Here is a 13,766-nt window from a genome sequence, read left to right as displayed (position 1 = left end):
ATCTACGAGATCATAGGGAGAATTTTCTTCCCATCGGGCAGGCCGGTCGGGAGCGGGCATGGGCGAGCACAGAGCCGATTGCTGCCAGCGATTAGCTGCGCGCTGCCATTTTACGTGGGCAGGCCAATTAAGGCCTGCCCAGCGTGACGCATACCCGGAAGCGCTCTGCGCTACCTGTGCGGGCGGGGGGAGGAGGGAGAGTCAAGGACTGCGCTCTTTCATGGAATGAAGGGGGAAATTTAATGAAATGGGCATTAAAAATATATTGCAGCTCAGAGGAATCAAGGTGAGGTATTGCAGCCTGTGATCTCCCAAAAGGAAAGAGAAAAGCAATTTAGTAGGTTATTTTAAGTCCATGTCTCCTCTGACACACAAGTTTATTCAAGACTTGTTCAGATTGACAACTGTCACCCAAAGATTCTTTTGCAGCTGAGTCAGTTCAGCCTGCTGCTCAGTACTGAGTTTAGTATTGATCAGTTTCAATGAATTGATCCCAGCCAATGATTCAATGCTATGTTTGATAATGGTTAGGCTGAATTTGGTTAAACAGAGCATTTTGCACCTTGTTAAAGGTTCACTTCTCAGATTGCAACCCATGACATCCAGGACCTTACAGAGTGTGCGTCTGCAGCATGCCTGTCAAAATATGGGAATTTAGTTTGTGACTTGCCACATTGAGTTGGTACCAAATCTTACAGATCCCATGTTCACTGTACATCCAGCCTGAGGCAGTGGACAGTACAGATGTTTGCTGCAAAAAGAGCTGCTTAATGGTAAGAAAGAAATTATGCCTCGTGCCTGTGAATGAGTTGGCGCAACGCATCATGTAATTTCATTCAGAACCAATTCAAAATCATGGTGTGTGTGTGCCAATGTTTAAATGAAAGGAGGGGGTCAGTGTTCCAATTGCATAGCTCCGTTGTGCAGAACCACATTTCACCCATGGAGGCATTAAAAACGGCTTTTACTCAACCGTCTGTTCTTCTCCTGCGGAGCTGCCATAACCTCAGTGGAAACTCATTTACTCATATAAACAGGGCTTCTGCCAAAGTTCCAGGTTCCAGAGAAGATCGGAGGAAATTTACCACTTGTGTACTCAGTTCTTTAAAAAAAGAAACTTTCCTCTTCATTTATTGAATACTTAAGTGACACTCTGTTAGAAATGTGACATATGTTCTTCACTGCCATTTGCACCATGGCTTGGCACCTGCACCCTTTTTAACACCTATCTCTCCAAAGGCTTGATGTTAACTGACAAATGGGAGACAAGCCACTCTGTGATTGGGATCGCTGGTGAAATCTTTGAACAAAAATAAAAATACCTGGAAAAACTCAGCAAGTCTGGCAGCATCTGTGGAGAGGAACACAGTTAACGTTTCGAGTCCATATGACTCTTCAACAGAACTAGTTGGGCTGGCTTTCTGCTGAGCAAGCGTTCCCGCTTTGGGGCCAGGATTTTACAGCCCCTGCCGCACCTTGTCTCCCCCCGGCTGACGTGGCAAGCCATTTAAATCTCCGATCCTTTCGGCAAGACCAGCAGGCTGGAGGGGCTGTAAAATCCTGGCCCAGGTGTGAGTCTGTCAGATTAGGCAGTTGGTATTCTAAGTCCTGCTTCTAGGTGTCGAGGGAGAATTGGCCCCTCTATCCATGGTTCATGTGTGTGCAGTGTCCCCAACTGTCGCCAAACTGTGGTGCGCACGCCCTGCTGTTCAGAATTACAGCTTCACTGCTGATTTTGAGGGTGACAGTATCAGGACTGACAAAAATCACCCGAGAGTCCTGAGAGGGAAGGCAGGGGAGAGAGAGAGGGAGCAGCACAAATCAAAAGAGAGAGATTTTTATTTTCACTGCGTTAATAGAACTGAAATCTCAGGGAGATGTAAAATGGTATTGCCCAAAAATAAAAATAACATCACCCCCTGCCCGCCACCCCGCTCCCCCTGTTGAATCTATGGTAGCATTACAGCTGTGGGAGGTTTCTGCACCATCAGTGTGAGCCAGGCTTGCAGACTGTCAAATAAGATGATGCCCTTTCGGAAAGACTTGACACTACCCCTGGGCTACAACCTTCTAAATAATAAAAGTGCCTTTATTATAATTTTTAATTAGGAACCTTTTTAAAACTTTTTGCAGCATTTTTTGATGTGATTGTGTCATTACTGAGTCTTACTGCATGACAAAGGATACAAAGTAGCCTTATATCAGGTAGAGGCACAAAAACCAAATTTTAATCGACATAAATACATCAGCTGATATATAAGGAAATAGCCATGCTGGGAAGAGCGGGCCCAGTGACGTTTTAGCAACACTGTGAAGCACTTAAAGATAAATTACGTCATCCTGACGCAAGCTGCCAGAGAAGTAAAATGAGGCTTAGAAAACACTTTGATATAATGTTAACGAGAAGCCCTTTAACAGAAAGCTAGGCAGCTTAAAATAGTCAAAACACACTCGTAATAAAAGCAGTATTATGATCGCTGTTTCAAATTATTCTGATTAGGGGAAAAAGATTTCAAAAAGGGATGTGATTAAAACATACGGCTGCTGATGTCTGCAGACCTAGATGGTCCATGGAGGGAGTCCAGGGGGATCAACGAGGTCATTAGGTAATTATCTGTTTGAGGTCAGGCATACTGCAAAGGCAAGGAGAATTCTGAATTCTGTATTTCTTGGAACACAATATCTGTTGCTGCCTACCAATAACATATTAGAGTGTGATGTACTTTAGTCTGAAACAGTGATAATGAGCCTACAGCCCATTTTACATCAATCCCGATTTTTATTTACATTGACTTCAAATTGAGAAGAGATGCAAAACAGGCTGGCAATTACTTAATGCCCATTTTACACAACCATACAAACTCAAGATCTATCCCACTAACTACAACAAGGGCACAGCTCTCCTTTGGGTAAATGATGTTTGTCCCTCAGATGGGGTCCCTGAGCACATCCAGTCTTTACAAGGGATATCCCGCACAGAGGACACTGTTCCTGCATATCACTGGGCCTCTAACCTGGAAATGCACCATTGTGGGAGCACCATTGTGGTAAGGACTGCAGAAGATCAAGAGGGCTTGTCACCAGCATCGCCACTTCAGAGCAGCTAGGGATTGCCAATAATACAGCCTTGCCAGATTTGTGCATATCATAAGAACAAATAATGTTGTAGTGTATAATTGCAGATGCCAAATCACACAGTTCAATAACAGTACATATAATTAGGGCAAGACTTGCGCAATAAGACACCACAACGAAGAAAGCATTTTGAGAAAGGGTGAGGGTAGAAAGGATAAGGGTATGTTCCTGAGTGGGGAGAGAAAATGAAAGAGTGAAAAGACTTGTGGCTAAAAATGAGTTGGTGATGTTAGCAATTGATGTCTTAGTGTGTTTGATACTCCTTTGTCTGTTATTTCATTGTAGATGCGGCTCCATTAAAATCAATCAATACAGAGCTATTGAGCACTTGTCCACTAATATCGGCAACAGTAATCTCTGGTGTAAAGTGTTTGCTGTTATTGTTTATTTATTGGACAGTCCTGTGCTGAATGTACTGAATTCTTTGCTGCAAAATGAGTTCACATAGGTTCTTGTTTCCTTGTGTTTTATTTTTAGTGGGTGGCCATGTTGATTTTGACGACTTTTTGGAACTGATGGGACCAAAGCTATTGGCAGAAACAGCAGACATGATCGGAGTGAAAGAGCTTCGAGACGCTTTCAAGGAGGTGACCGTTTCAGTGATTGTGAAATTGCCGTAATTGGGATTTCCGTGGGACCTGCCCTGATCTCCTTCCATAACTTTGTATTGGGGCAGCGGTCCGTTCATTACCATTTCTCCGTGGTTTCCGCCAAGCTTATGGCAGGAGATCGGAAAAGTCCCCAGGCAAATTCCAGGTGCTGGTTTGGTTTTACATTAACTCAGGTCATTCTAAATTCATCCTGGAATAAATCTGCGAGGCAGCACAGATTACAAACTGGAATTTGAAACACAACTAGAAACTAGGCTGGACAAGCTAGCATATCAAAGGGTCTATTTTCAGTGGGTCAAATAGCTTTATCTCATCTCCCTTCACATTTTGTTTTCTGAAAGAGGAAGCTTTATACGCACAGAGGATCTGTATAGACCAAAGAGTTGGCCATTTTGGTCCCTGGTGGCTGAGTGGATAGATGCACCAGATATGGAACTGAGTCACACAGACCAGGACAACGCCAGATTCAATCCTGCTGAGGTTGCGCTTTGTTAGTTGGTTTTATCTGGGATAGTTATAAGAGTTACTGCAGGGAGAGATGTTGGTGTACTGGTAATGTCATGGACTAGTAATCCTGAGGCATAGGCTAAAGCTCTGGGATCATGAGCTTAAATCCCACCATTGCAACTGGTGGAATTTAAATTCAGTTAATAAAACCTGGTCTTAGTAATGGTGACCATGAAACCATCATTGATTGATAGTGAACCCATCTGGTTCACTAATGCCCTTTAGGGAAGGAAATCTGCTGTTCTTACTTGGTCTGGCCTACATGTGACTCCAGACCCACAGCAATATGGTTGACTCTTAACTGCCCTCTGAAATGACCTAGCGAGCCACTTTCAGGGGCAATTAGAGATGGGCAACAAATGCTGGGCTTGCCATTGACACCCCCATCCCAAGGAAGAATTTTTTAAAAAGTTGTCTTGGTGTTGCTGGTTAGGGAGAGAACAATCAGCCAGGGTTCCCACTCCTGTTTGCCATTAAATGCATATGTATGAACGGTGAGTGAAGGCAAGATCAGAGTCATCCCTCACATTCATATAAGCTGCCAGCGCCTACCTTCCGGGCAAAGTCTGAAGGGTAGTCACTCGGCCAAAATGCTAGAGGGGAGCCATCTTAGGGGTTATTTTGGACGCAGGCTGCTTCTGCATATTCCAGAAATTAGTTTACATCTTCTCAACCCAAGAGTTCAAAATCAATGGTGACATCCAAATCATTGAGATAGTTGAACACAGATGTCACTAATAAATGTCTGCACTGCATCTTAAGAATTAAGGTCAACCACAGTAAAAAAAAAAACAGCAACTTAATTCACCCTGAAAGCCTTTCAACCGAACCAGCCAGCCTCTTCCCTCGTGGTCCTGTTACATTAGACACAGCAGTTTGTTAATCCCATTTTTCCATTCCTTCTGACATCTGTGGGGAGTGAGGGAACCAGGTTTGACCCAATGGATTCTTTGCTGTTTAACATCATTAGCAATGTGAGGTTTCCTCAGATTCTGTCATAGAGATGTCTTCTCATTACACTTCAATTACCTTAGTCACTTCCGGAAGTAAAGTCTTTAAATCAGAATAACTTCTCACCAAGTTCTGCTATGTTTTGAGATACTGAGCACAAGCTTAAGCACCTCTCACCACCCCCACAAAGCAGAGGTAAAAATCACATAGGGAAACTCTAGTGGGTCAGTCTTCTGTGCCTTCTGATCACTAGTCAGGAAAATGCCCTAGGAGATGGTTGCTTTCTCTGCTATTATGGCAATTGAAGGTGCATTGCTCAGGAAGGGGACTTGCATTGCATAGGCTCGACAGCACAGCAACATTCCCCTCCCACACTTCATCTCACCCGAGAAACAGATCAAGTCCCACAAGGGGAGAGACTGCTCAGTGCCTCACTGCCCAAAATGGATAATATTGGAAATTCAAAGCAATGGGGTTAAACCGACATAATATCCCAACTGGATAAGCCTCCAAATAGTCACAATCGAAAATAAGCTATATATCCATTACTGATTAATGCTGGAAAAAAAAATAACTGGTATTTATATAGTACACTTCATGACCTCAGGATGACCCAAAGCCCTTCACAGTCAATGAAGTATTTTTGAAGTGTTGCGTTGTATAGGAGGAAATGCAGCAACCAATTTGCATACAGCAAGGTCCTACATACAGCAGTGTGATAATGGCCAAATCATTGGCTTGAACTTGAGGAATAAATATTGGCTAGGATACCCGATTAACTCTGCTGCTGTTTTTCGAAATAGTGCCATGGGGCAGAACTTTACCGTCCCTCGCCAGCGGGTTTACAAGCAGCTGTTGGGGAGGCAGGTGGGTAAAATTCCCCATGTGGCCTTCCCTCTGCCTCCCTGCCTGCCCCCACCTTGTCTGCAAGTTTACAGGGGTAGGGAGGGGGAGATTGATGCAGGCAAGGCTTGCCCACCCTCACACCAATTAAGGCCCTTAAGTGGCCAGTCATTAGCCATGTAAGGGCCACTTCCCACCCGTCTGCAATTTTCTGGCTGGCGAGGGGGATATCTGGCAGGTCACTCTGCTCAGACCTCAGGCTGGAAAGGCTGGGGGGTACCCCTATTTCTGTCCCCCTTCTGAGATTGGGCAGCCCCTTCCCTGGTTGTCCCCTCCAGCCTGGCCTTGACCATCACGATCCCAACCGCCCCTCCCCACCACCTCGAATCTTCCCCTCCTGTCCTAACCATGTGGTCCCCACACTCAACCTCCATCCCAGCCCTAGGATTTAGAATCTGGGGACTACCTGTAGTTTCAGCAATGCTCCCAGTGGCACTGTTAGGACTACAGACCTGTCGACCAATCAGATTGGCTAGCAGCTCTGTGAGGCGGGACTTCTTTCTGATTTGGGGGGGCGGGGGGGGGGGAGTGGAAATCCCTCCTCCAGCCAATTAACACTCCTCAGAGCATTAAGTGGCTACAGAGCAGGTGGTATGGGCAAGGATGCGTTCCCTGCCAAATCTTCAGGTGGCAGAACAAGACAATTCCGGCCATGGGATGTTTTATATCCACCTGAGACGGCAGGCAGTGTCTCAGTTTAAGGTCTCCTTTGAAAACCAGCAGCTCCAGCATGCTGTGCAGCACTCCCACTGTACTGCACTAGAGTACTAACCTGGATTATGTGCTCAGGTCTTGGGAGTGGGAACTGAAGCCACAAACTTCTGTCTGGTGAGACTGTGACCAACTGAACCACAGCTGAAAGGGAAAATATGAAGGAAATGTGTACAGGGAGCTTCAGAATTACTTGATTTGTTAGAATACCTACAAAAGGCAAACCCTGTTCCTACACGCTCTAAACTGAGACAGAATACTATTTTGTAAACACACAGTTTGACACAAATGGAGATGGAGAGATCAGCACAACCGAACTTCGTGAAGCCATGAAGAAATTATTGGGCCAGCAGATTGGACACAGGGACATTGAAGAAATACTGAAAGATGTTGACCTGAATGGGGATGGGCGTGTTGACTTTGAAGGTAAGAGCCAGCTTTGTTGTATCACAATTAGTTGTTTGGTAGCACAGAACCTGAGCAAGGCTGAAAGAAGTCATTTTGTTGAAGCTTCTCGTCTTGCACTCATCAGGACAATCGCAAGAATACCAACGTCGGGGGAAGCAACAACTTTATAATGTATGGGAAGAGAGTGCTAATTGATTGGCAAGTGGACTCTGATTGGTAGAGGCATTGCCATGGAGAATGCACCAGTTAGTGGTGACTAACAGTTAACTGCCAAGAATTGTTTAAAATTTTAAACCATGCAGCTTGACTCTGTGTTTTAACATTAGGGCCCTGTTCTTTGCAGACAGAAAGAACCCACACACACACACACACACACTGCGCCTGTTTCAGCTAAACAAAAGAAGTGACAGCCATTCACTGGTCATTCCTCAGGGCAATGCCGTGACCAATCAGAGTCAAGCTGCCTGGTTTGAATTTCAAATAATGCTTGACAGTTAACTCTCAGTCATCATTTAATGAGTACATTCTCCATAGCAATGCTCTACCAATCAGCACTCTCTTCTCACACAGTATAAAGATGTTGCTTCCCCTGACATTGGTATTCTTGTGACTGTCCTGATGAGTGCAAGATGAAGTTAAGCGTGGCAGATTTGGGAGGAACAGGGGCTTTTGGATCTATAAGGGGTAAGATGGATAGCTCTCTGTAAACGGCATAGGGGTCACCATGCGCGATTAACCTGTAGCGGTACCTCCTGAAGCAGGCAGCTTGTAAACTGCATGGGTCTGCAAATGTTCTCAGGGATTTTGACACCACAAGTGGTCAGAGCAGAACACTTGAACTCAGAACTAAGGCCCTCACATGACACAATGCTCCTTGTAAACTGCAGCAACTGTAAATAGGAGTACAAACTACCAAACCCTTCTACTAACCCAGCAAAAAGATAGTTGCTGATCTCTTTAAATAGCACTACTGGGGTGTCATTCCTGCTGCCAAATGTAGGTTCAGCTATGTGAGGATGAGAGAGGGTATTGATGAGAGAGGGTATTGATGAGAGAGGGTATTGATGAGAGAGGGTATTGGCGAGAGAGGATATTGGCGAGAGAGGATATTAGCGAGAGAGGATATTGATGAGAAAGGGTATTGGCGAGAGAGGGTATTGATGAAAGAGGGTATTGGCGAGAGCGTTCGGGTCAAAAATGGCAGCACTGGCATCAAATCAGTGTTGCACACTCACTGATTGACATCACAATCCACCTACTGCACATACTTTTGCTGCACGTTTCTGACATCCGCACTTACCTCTTCACCAAAATAGCGTCTAAAGGGACCTTCAGCAGAAATGTGTACAAATACCATTTTTGGACCTTCAGCCGCACCCATAATGTTGAGAAACATGGGCGCTCCGCAACTGGCGTTTGCAGCCAAAATTCCCAGAGCTCTCCAGCACTGGCAGTTTCCTTGTGTCTTGTCTGGGCCTGGTTGTTAGAGATTGATTATAATGATTAGTCACCTCCATTACTGTTGTATCATGTGAATACCAGGATGGTAGACGGTGAACTAGGTGGACCTTGGTCCTTATTATCTGGCAGTTCCGACGTTCTAATCTACTTTAACATTTTAAAATGACTTTTTACTTGTTGAGCTTCCATCAAGGTAAGAGCAGGAGTAGACTATTCAGCCCCTTGAACCTGTTCTATCCTTCTATTAGATCATGGCTAATTTGCCCCTCGACTACATTAACATGCTTTTTGCTCCACATCCTTTGATATTTACCCAACAATTATGTATCAATTTCAATCTTGAATTGTTCAGTTTATGCAGAAACCATGGCCTTTTAGAGGAGGGGATTTCCCTCAATTCTACTGCCCTTTCCGTTAGAAAATGCTGCTCGATTTTGCTCCTAACGGGCCCAGCTCTAACTTTAAGATTTCTGGATTTCTCTGCCTACTTTGTCAAGTCCCACTACCAGTTTAAATAACTTCACTCACCCCTGCTCAAGGGGTGCGAGCCAAGTTTATGCAACCTATCCTCTAGCCTTGGAGTCAGAAGGCCATGGGTTCATTTCACATTCCAGAGACCTGAGAGCACATAATCCAGGTTGACACCAGTGCAGCACTGTCACATGTATCATCTTCCAGATGGGATGTTACCTGCAGTCTACCCTTTCAGATGGATGTAAAAAACTCAGCTGCACTGTTTGAAGACGAATTGGGGAGTTCTCCCCGGTGTCCTAGACACACACCAACTCCCAGAGACCAGGCTCCAACACACTACACTCCCATGCACCAACACCCCACATACTAAATAAAAACAGAAAATGTTGGAAAGGCCCAGCATCCGTGGAGAGAGAAGCAGAGCCAAAAGCTCGAGTCCGTATGACCCTTCAGAGCTCTGAAGAAGGGTCATATGGACTCAAAGTGTTGGCTCTGTTTCTCCACGGATGCTGCTAGGCCTGCTGGGTTTCTCCAGAATTTTCTGTTTTTGTTTCGTATTTCCAGTATTTTGCTTTTACCCCACATACCACACTCTCTCACACACATTCTCAGACTCCACACTTCCACCTACACACTCTGTTACCCCCACCTCCGCAGCCCCCCAGTCCCCGAAACACACACAATTAGTAATAGCAGGACAACTATCAGAATTAGCTGATCTTTTCCATTCCTAGTCCAGGGGCACTGACCCTAATTGTAACACTGCTATTGTTACCCCACTCTTTTTTAACATATTAACTCAATACAAATCTGTTAGTGGAACCTGTGGACAGCTCAGGATTATACTGGGCAGGACATTAACCCACTGAGCAATTGGAGCCTGAGCTCTGACCCTGAGCGATTGGAGCGTGAGCTCTGACCCTGAGCTATGGGAGAGGGTGCTCTGACCCTGAGCTATCGGAGAGGGTGCTCTGACCCTGAGCTATCGGAGAGGGAGCTCTGACCATGAGCTATCAGACTGGGAGCTCTGACCCAGAGCTATCGGAGAGGGTGCTCTGACCCTGAGCTATCGGAGAGGGTGCTCTAACCCTGAGCTATCGGAGAGGGAGCTCTGACCCGGAGCTATCGGAGAGGGTGCTCTAACCCTGAGCTATCGGAGAGGGAGCTCTGACCCGGAGCTATCGGAGAGGGAGCTCTGACCCTGAGGAGAGGGAGTTCTGACCCTGAGCTATCAGACTGGGAGCTCTGACCCTAAGCTATTGGAGAGTGAGCTCTGACCCAGAGCTATCAGAGAGAGTGCTCTGACCCTGAGCAATCGGAGAAGGTGCTCTGACCCTGAGCTATTGGAGAGTGAGCTCTGACCCTGAGGAGAGGGAGTTCTGACCCTGAGCTATCAGAGGAGCCGGAGCTCTGGGCAGTTCAGTTGCTGTTCAGATTACTCTGTAACTGTTTTTTGGAGCTGTTGGCTGGACTTTTTTTGTTATTTACTGTTGTTATTACCTTGGCAGAATTTGTCCGGATGATGTCCCGCTGACAGAGGAGAGGAGGATCCTGGATCAAGATTTCAAATAACCGCGAACTGACAGAAACTGATGCAATATCTTAATGCTCTGGAGACTTAATCAAATGGCTCTTCTGAATACAGAGCAAAATCTCTTTCTATTCCAAGCTACTGAGGAAATTCCGAGTTTCCAATAAGGTGGAACTATAAACTGAAACAAAGACACTCTTTATATCCTTCTGCTGCTGCCTGAGTTCCACAGTAACTATAATCCCAGGTTTTGCACGGCTGACCCTCACCAAGGACCGTGCACATAAACACGGTGGTGAAGTGGTGTTTCTTTAAGTGTGCAGTGCTCAAAATAAAATACTAATGTCATTAACAGATGAAATTTGAAGTTGTAACAAGCTGTTTGTAGCTCCTCGGTCTTTTAGTGGCATTGGAGGGTTTATCTTTCAGCGAGAATTCAGAACATCAGCAATAAGGATTACTCTGTGATTATATTGATCACACTGACGGGCACATTTGCATTAAATTTGTCTCAGAACTACCTTCACAATGCCATTATAATGAATGGGCTGACAATTGCATTGAAATAGCAGAAACAGGATTGTAATGCATTTTTGCATGAACCCGCTGTACTAAAATAGCTTCACAGAAGAAATCAAACCTCCTGGTGTTGGTCGGTTTTGTGGTGAGATCCCAGGATTTCATACCCCAGCACGTCAAATTCATCCCAACACAATGGAAAAAATCTCCACAAGCGTCTTCATTATTAGAAACCAGAGATCACAATAGGGCAAGCTGCCTTTTTCTTCAAAGTTTGAACTTGATTGAACTCTGTCTTCAGTTTCATGTTGTGTTCTGGAAAGCACTGCCTGCAGGGGCTGGTGGAAGCAGATTCAATAGTAAACTCAAATAAAGAATTGGATAAACACTTGAAGGTGAACACTTTGCAGGGCTGTGTGGAAAGAGCAAGAGAGTGAGACAACTTGGAGGTGGATAGCTATTTCAAAGAGCCCACACAGACATGATGGGCTAAATGGCAGCCTGTACTCTATGATTCTATTCCATTTCAGCACTTTTCTTTGTTTATGTGCATCAAGGTGAGGAGTGTTAGCATCAGATATTTTTCCCCATTTCAGGCATTCAGTGTTAGCACCAACCACTCTCAGACCAGTTGCCGCACAGGTAGTTGAAAGGGAATGTTCCAGAACATCTGTCCAGCTCTTAGATTGATAATCAACCTACTGATCTTCCCAGCATGTGCATGGCAGGCAGTAAGAGTGGGAGAAATTCCTGCTTAGTCATGCTTGATGTGGAATGGTGCTCCTCAAGTTATAACTGCTTCTCCCCATCTTCTACATTTGCACCTCCCCCCCCCCCCCCCCCCCAACTAGGTGTTGGCTACTCTCAGTCTCTCTCTCGTGCCGGTTGAGTGCACTAATGGGGCAATGGCAAGCAATTCTCCTCAGGCTGATTACAATTTCTCTATAAACTAAGTAGATTCACTCCTCCCTCCATGAACATCAAATGAATACCTTCTTGATGATTTGATCAGCCTTTTGTCATTTCCCTCAGAATGAATTGGTTGGGTGATGGGGAGAAGGAAGCTGGAGGGTTGAAGTTCCCTTTACCCATTCTGCAATTCTTTAATGCTCTTAACCACAGCTTCAGTGACACAGTCCTTGTAATGGAGTCTTTTGAGGCCTTACCAATTAATGGGAGTTCTTTGATCCTGAAAGGCTGACCATTAGCTTTAGAACCGGCCTACAAATTGCTTGTCCCCGTTCATGCTCTCCCCTTAGGTTGGGAATGTAGGGTATTCCATATATAGACATCTCCTTGGAGACACAGTTGAACAATTTGTGCAAGCACCTCTCAAGGATCTCTTTTTCTTCCCTCAGCTAAAAGATCTAGTCAAGTCTGAAATACCTTTCCCCGTCTTTCCCTAGCCAGGGCCATGGAGAGAACTCCCATCCCTGCCCAGGCTGACATTGGCTGACTCAGCACTGACTACGGACCTTCCCAGTCTGTATAATATTGCACAGGGCTGTTTAGGCTTTGAGGGTAATGGACCCCATACTGCTGAGAACCAGAAGCAATCTAAAAATGATCAGTTAATTAAAAAGGTGAGTAAGTTTAACCTAAGCTGCTGCTGGGATGAAGGTACAGAAACCAGGTCCATGGAAAGTAAATCCGGACAGGCATTAACCAGGCAGCCAGCCCGATCCCAGCATCTTCTTGCTGGGCAGGTCAGATTAAAATTATCCCAAGGTAACCAGAGCCAATAAATGGCTAAAAAAAAGACACTTGAATGACAATTTGTAGAACGGTTTTGGTTAATGATGATATTATGGAATAGCTGAAATGCAGGATTCAGTTTGATCCTCTCAGGCTTTGTGACTATAAAATAGCATGTAGACAAAGTTCAACCTCATTTCTAAAGGACTATTAAGTATTCATTTGGTATTATTACACGCCATTGGGACCAGAATGTAGAATAATTAAATGGAGATTTAAAATGCCAATTATAAATATACGTCTACAGTGGCTTGTGTGTGGATTCCTGGATCAATGCTCTGTTGTTTGCTGTGGTATATGTACAGATAAATCTTGTTCTCTGGGCTGGGTGCTTGCAATCTCCCTGCAGAGAATGATGGAATTGGGTTTCTGTTTGCAAACTTGTCCGTCATGAGGTTCTTTGTTACTTTTGTAGCCAGAGCTAATGTTATAATTATATTAACCATAGGCTCTGATTTATCAGGCAGAAGTCAGGAAATCATGGATCAGTTAGTCTCGCTTTGGCTGTCAGCAGATAACTGGGGCCTGGCATTTTGCCCTGGACTGGGCCAAGCACTGTTATAATTGTCCAGTTCTACTGAGATCCTCATGGAGAAAATGTTGGGGTGGTGAAGTCTTCCCCCACCCCTTTGCCACATCAAGGGCACCTGGCTGAGAGAGTTCATGGGTTTCCCTGGGCCAATAAGCCCAGCAGGACCCCTGCCTAGTAAAGCTACAACACAGGACTACTTGCATGCCAAACAGTGAAAGCAGCAAGCAATCAACAGAGCTAAGTGATCCCACAACCAATGGATCACATC

The 13,766-nt window shown here is 45.1% G+C and overlaps 1 protein-coding gene across 2 annotated transcripts in view; it reads left to right on the top strand.

The window, feature by feature from the left end:
* Positions 1-11,280, top strand: part of cabp1a (calcium binding protein 1a) — a 64,317-nt gene extending 53,037 nt beyond the window's left edge. For both annotated transcript variants that reach the window (XM_041203292.1, XM_041203291.1), the window contains 3 exons: positions 3,613-3,722; positions 7,097-7,244; positions 10,670-11,280. In XM_041203292.1, the coding sequence (XP_041059226.1) occupies positions 3,613-3,722; positions 7,097-7,244; positions 10,670-10,695 (284 nt within the window). In that variant the 3' untranslated portion in view covers positions 10,696-11,280. The remainder of the gene's footprint in view (positions 1-3,612; positions 3,723-7,096; positions 7,245-10,669) is intronic.
* The last annotated feature ends 2,486 nt before the right edge of the window (positions 11,281-13,766 follow it).

Source organism: Carcharodon carcharias, chromosome 13, assembly GCF_017639515.1.
Source record: "Carcharodon carcharias isolate sCarCar2 chromosome 13, sCarCar2.pri, whole genome shotgun sequence".
Taxonomy (NCBI): Eukaryota; Metazoa; Chordata; class Chondrichthyes; order Lamniformes; family Lamnidae; genus Carcharodon; species Carcharodon carcharias.
Note: the sequence above shows the minus strand (reverse complement) of the source record. Positions and strands in the feature narration are given on the sequence as shown.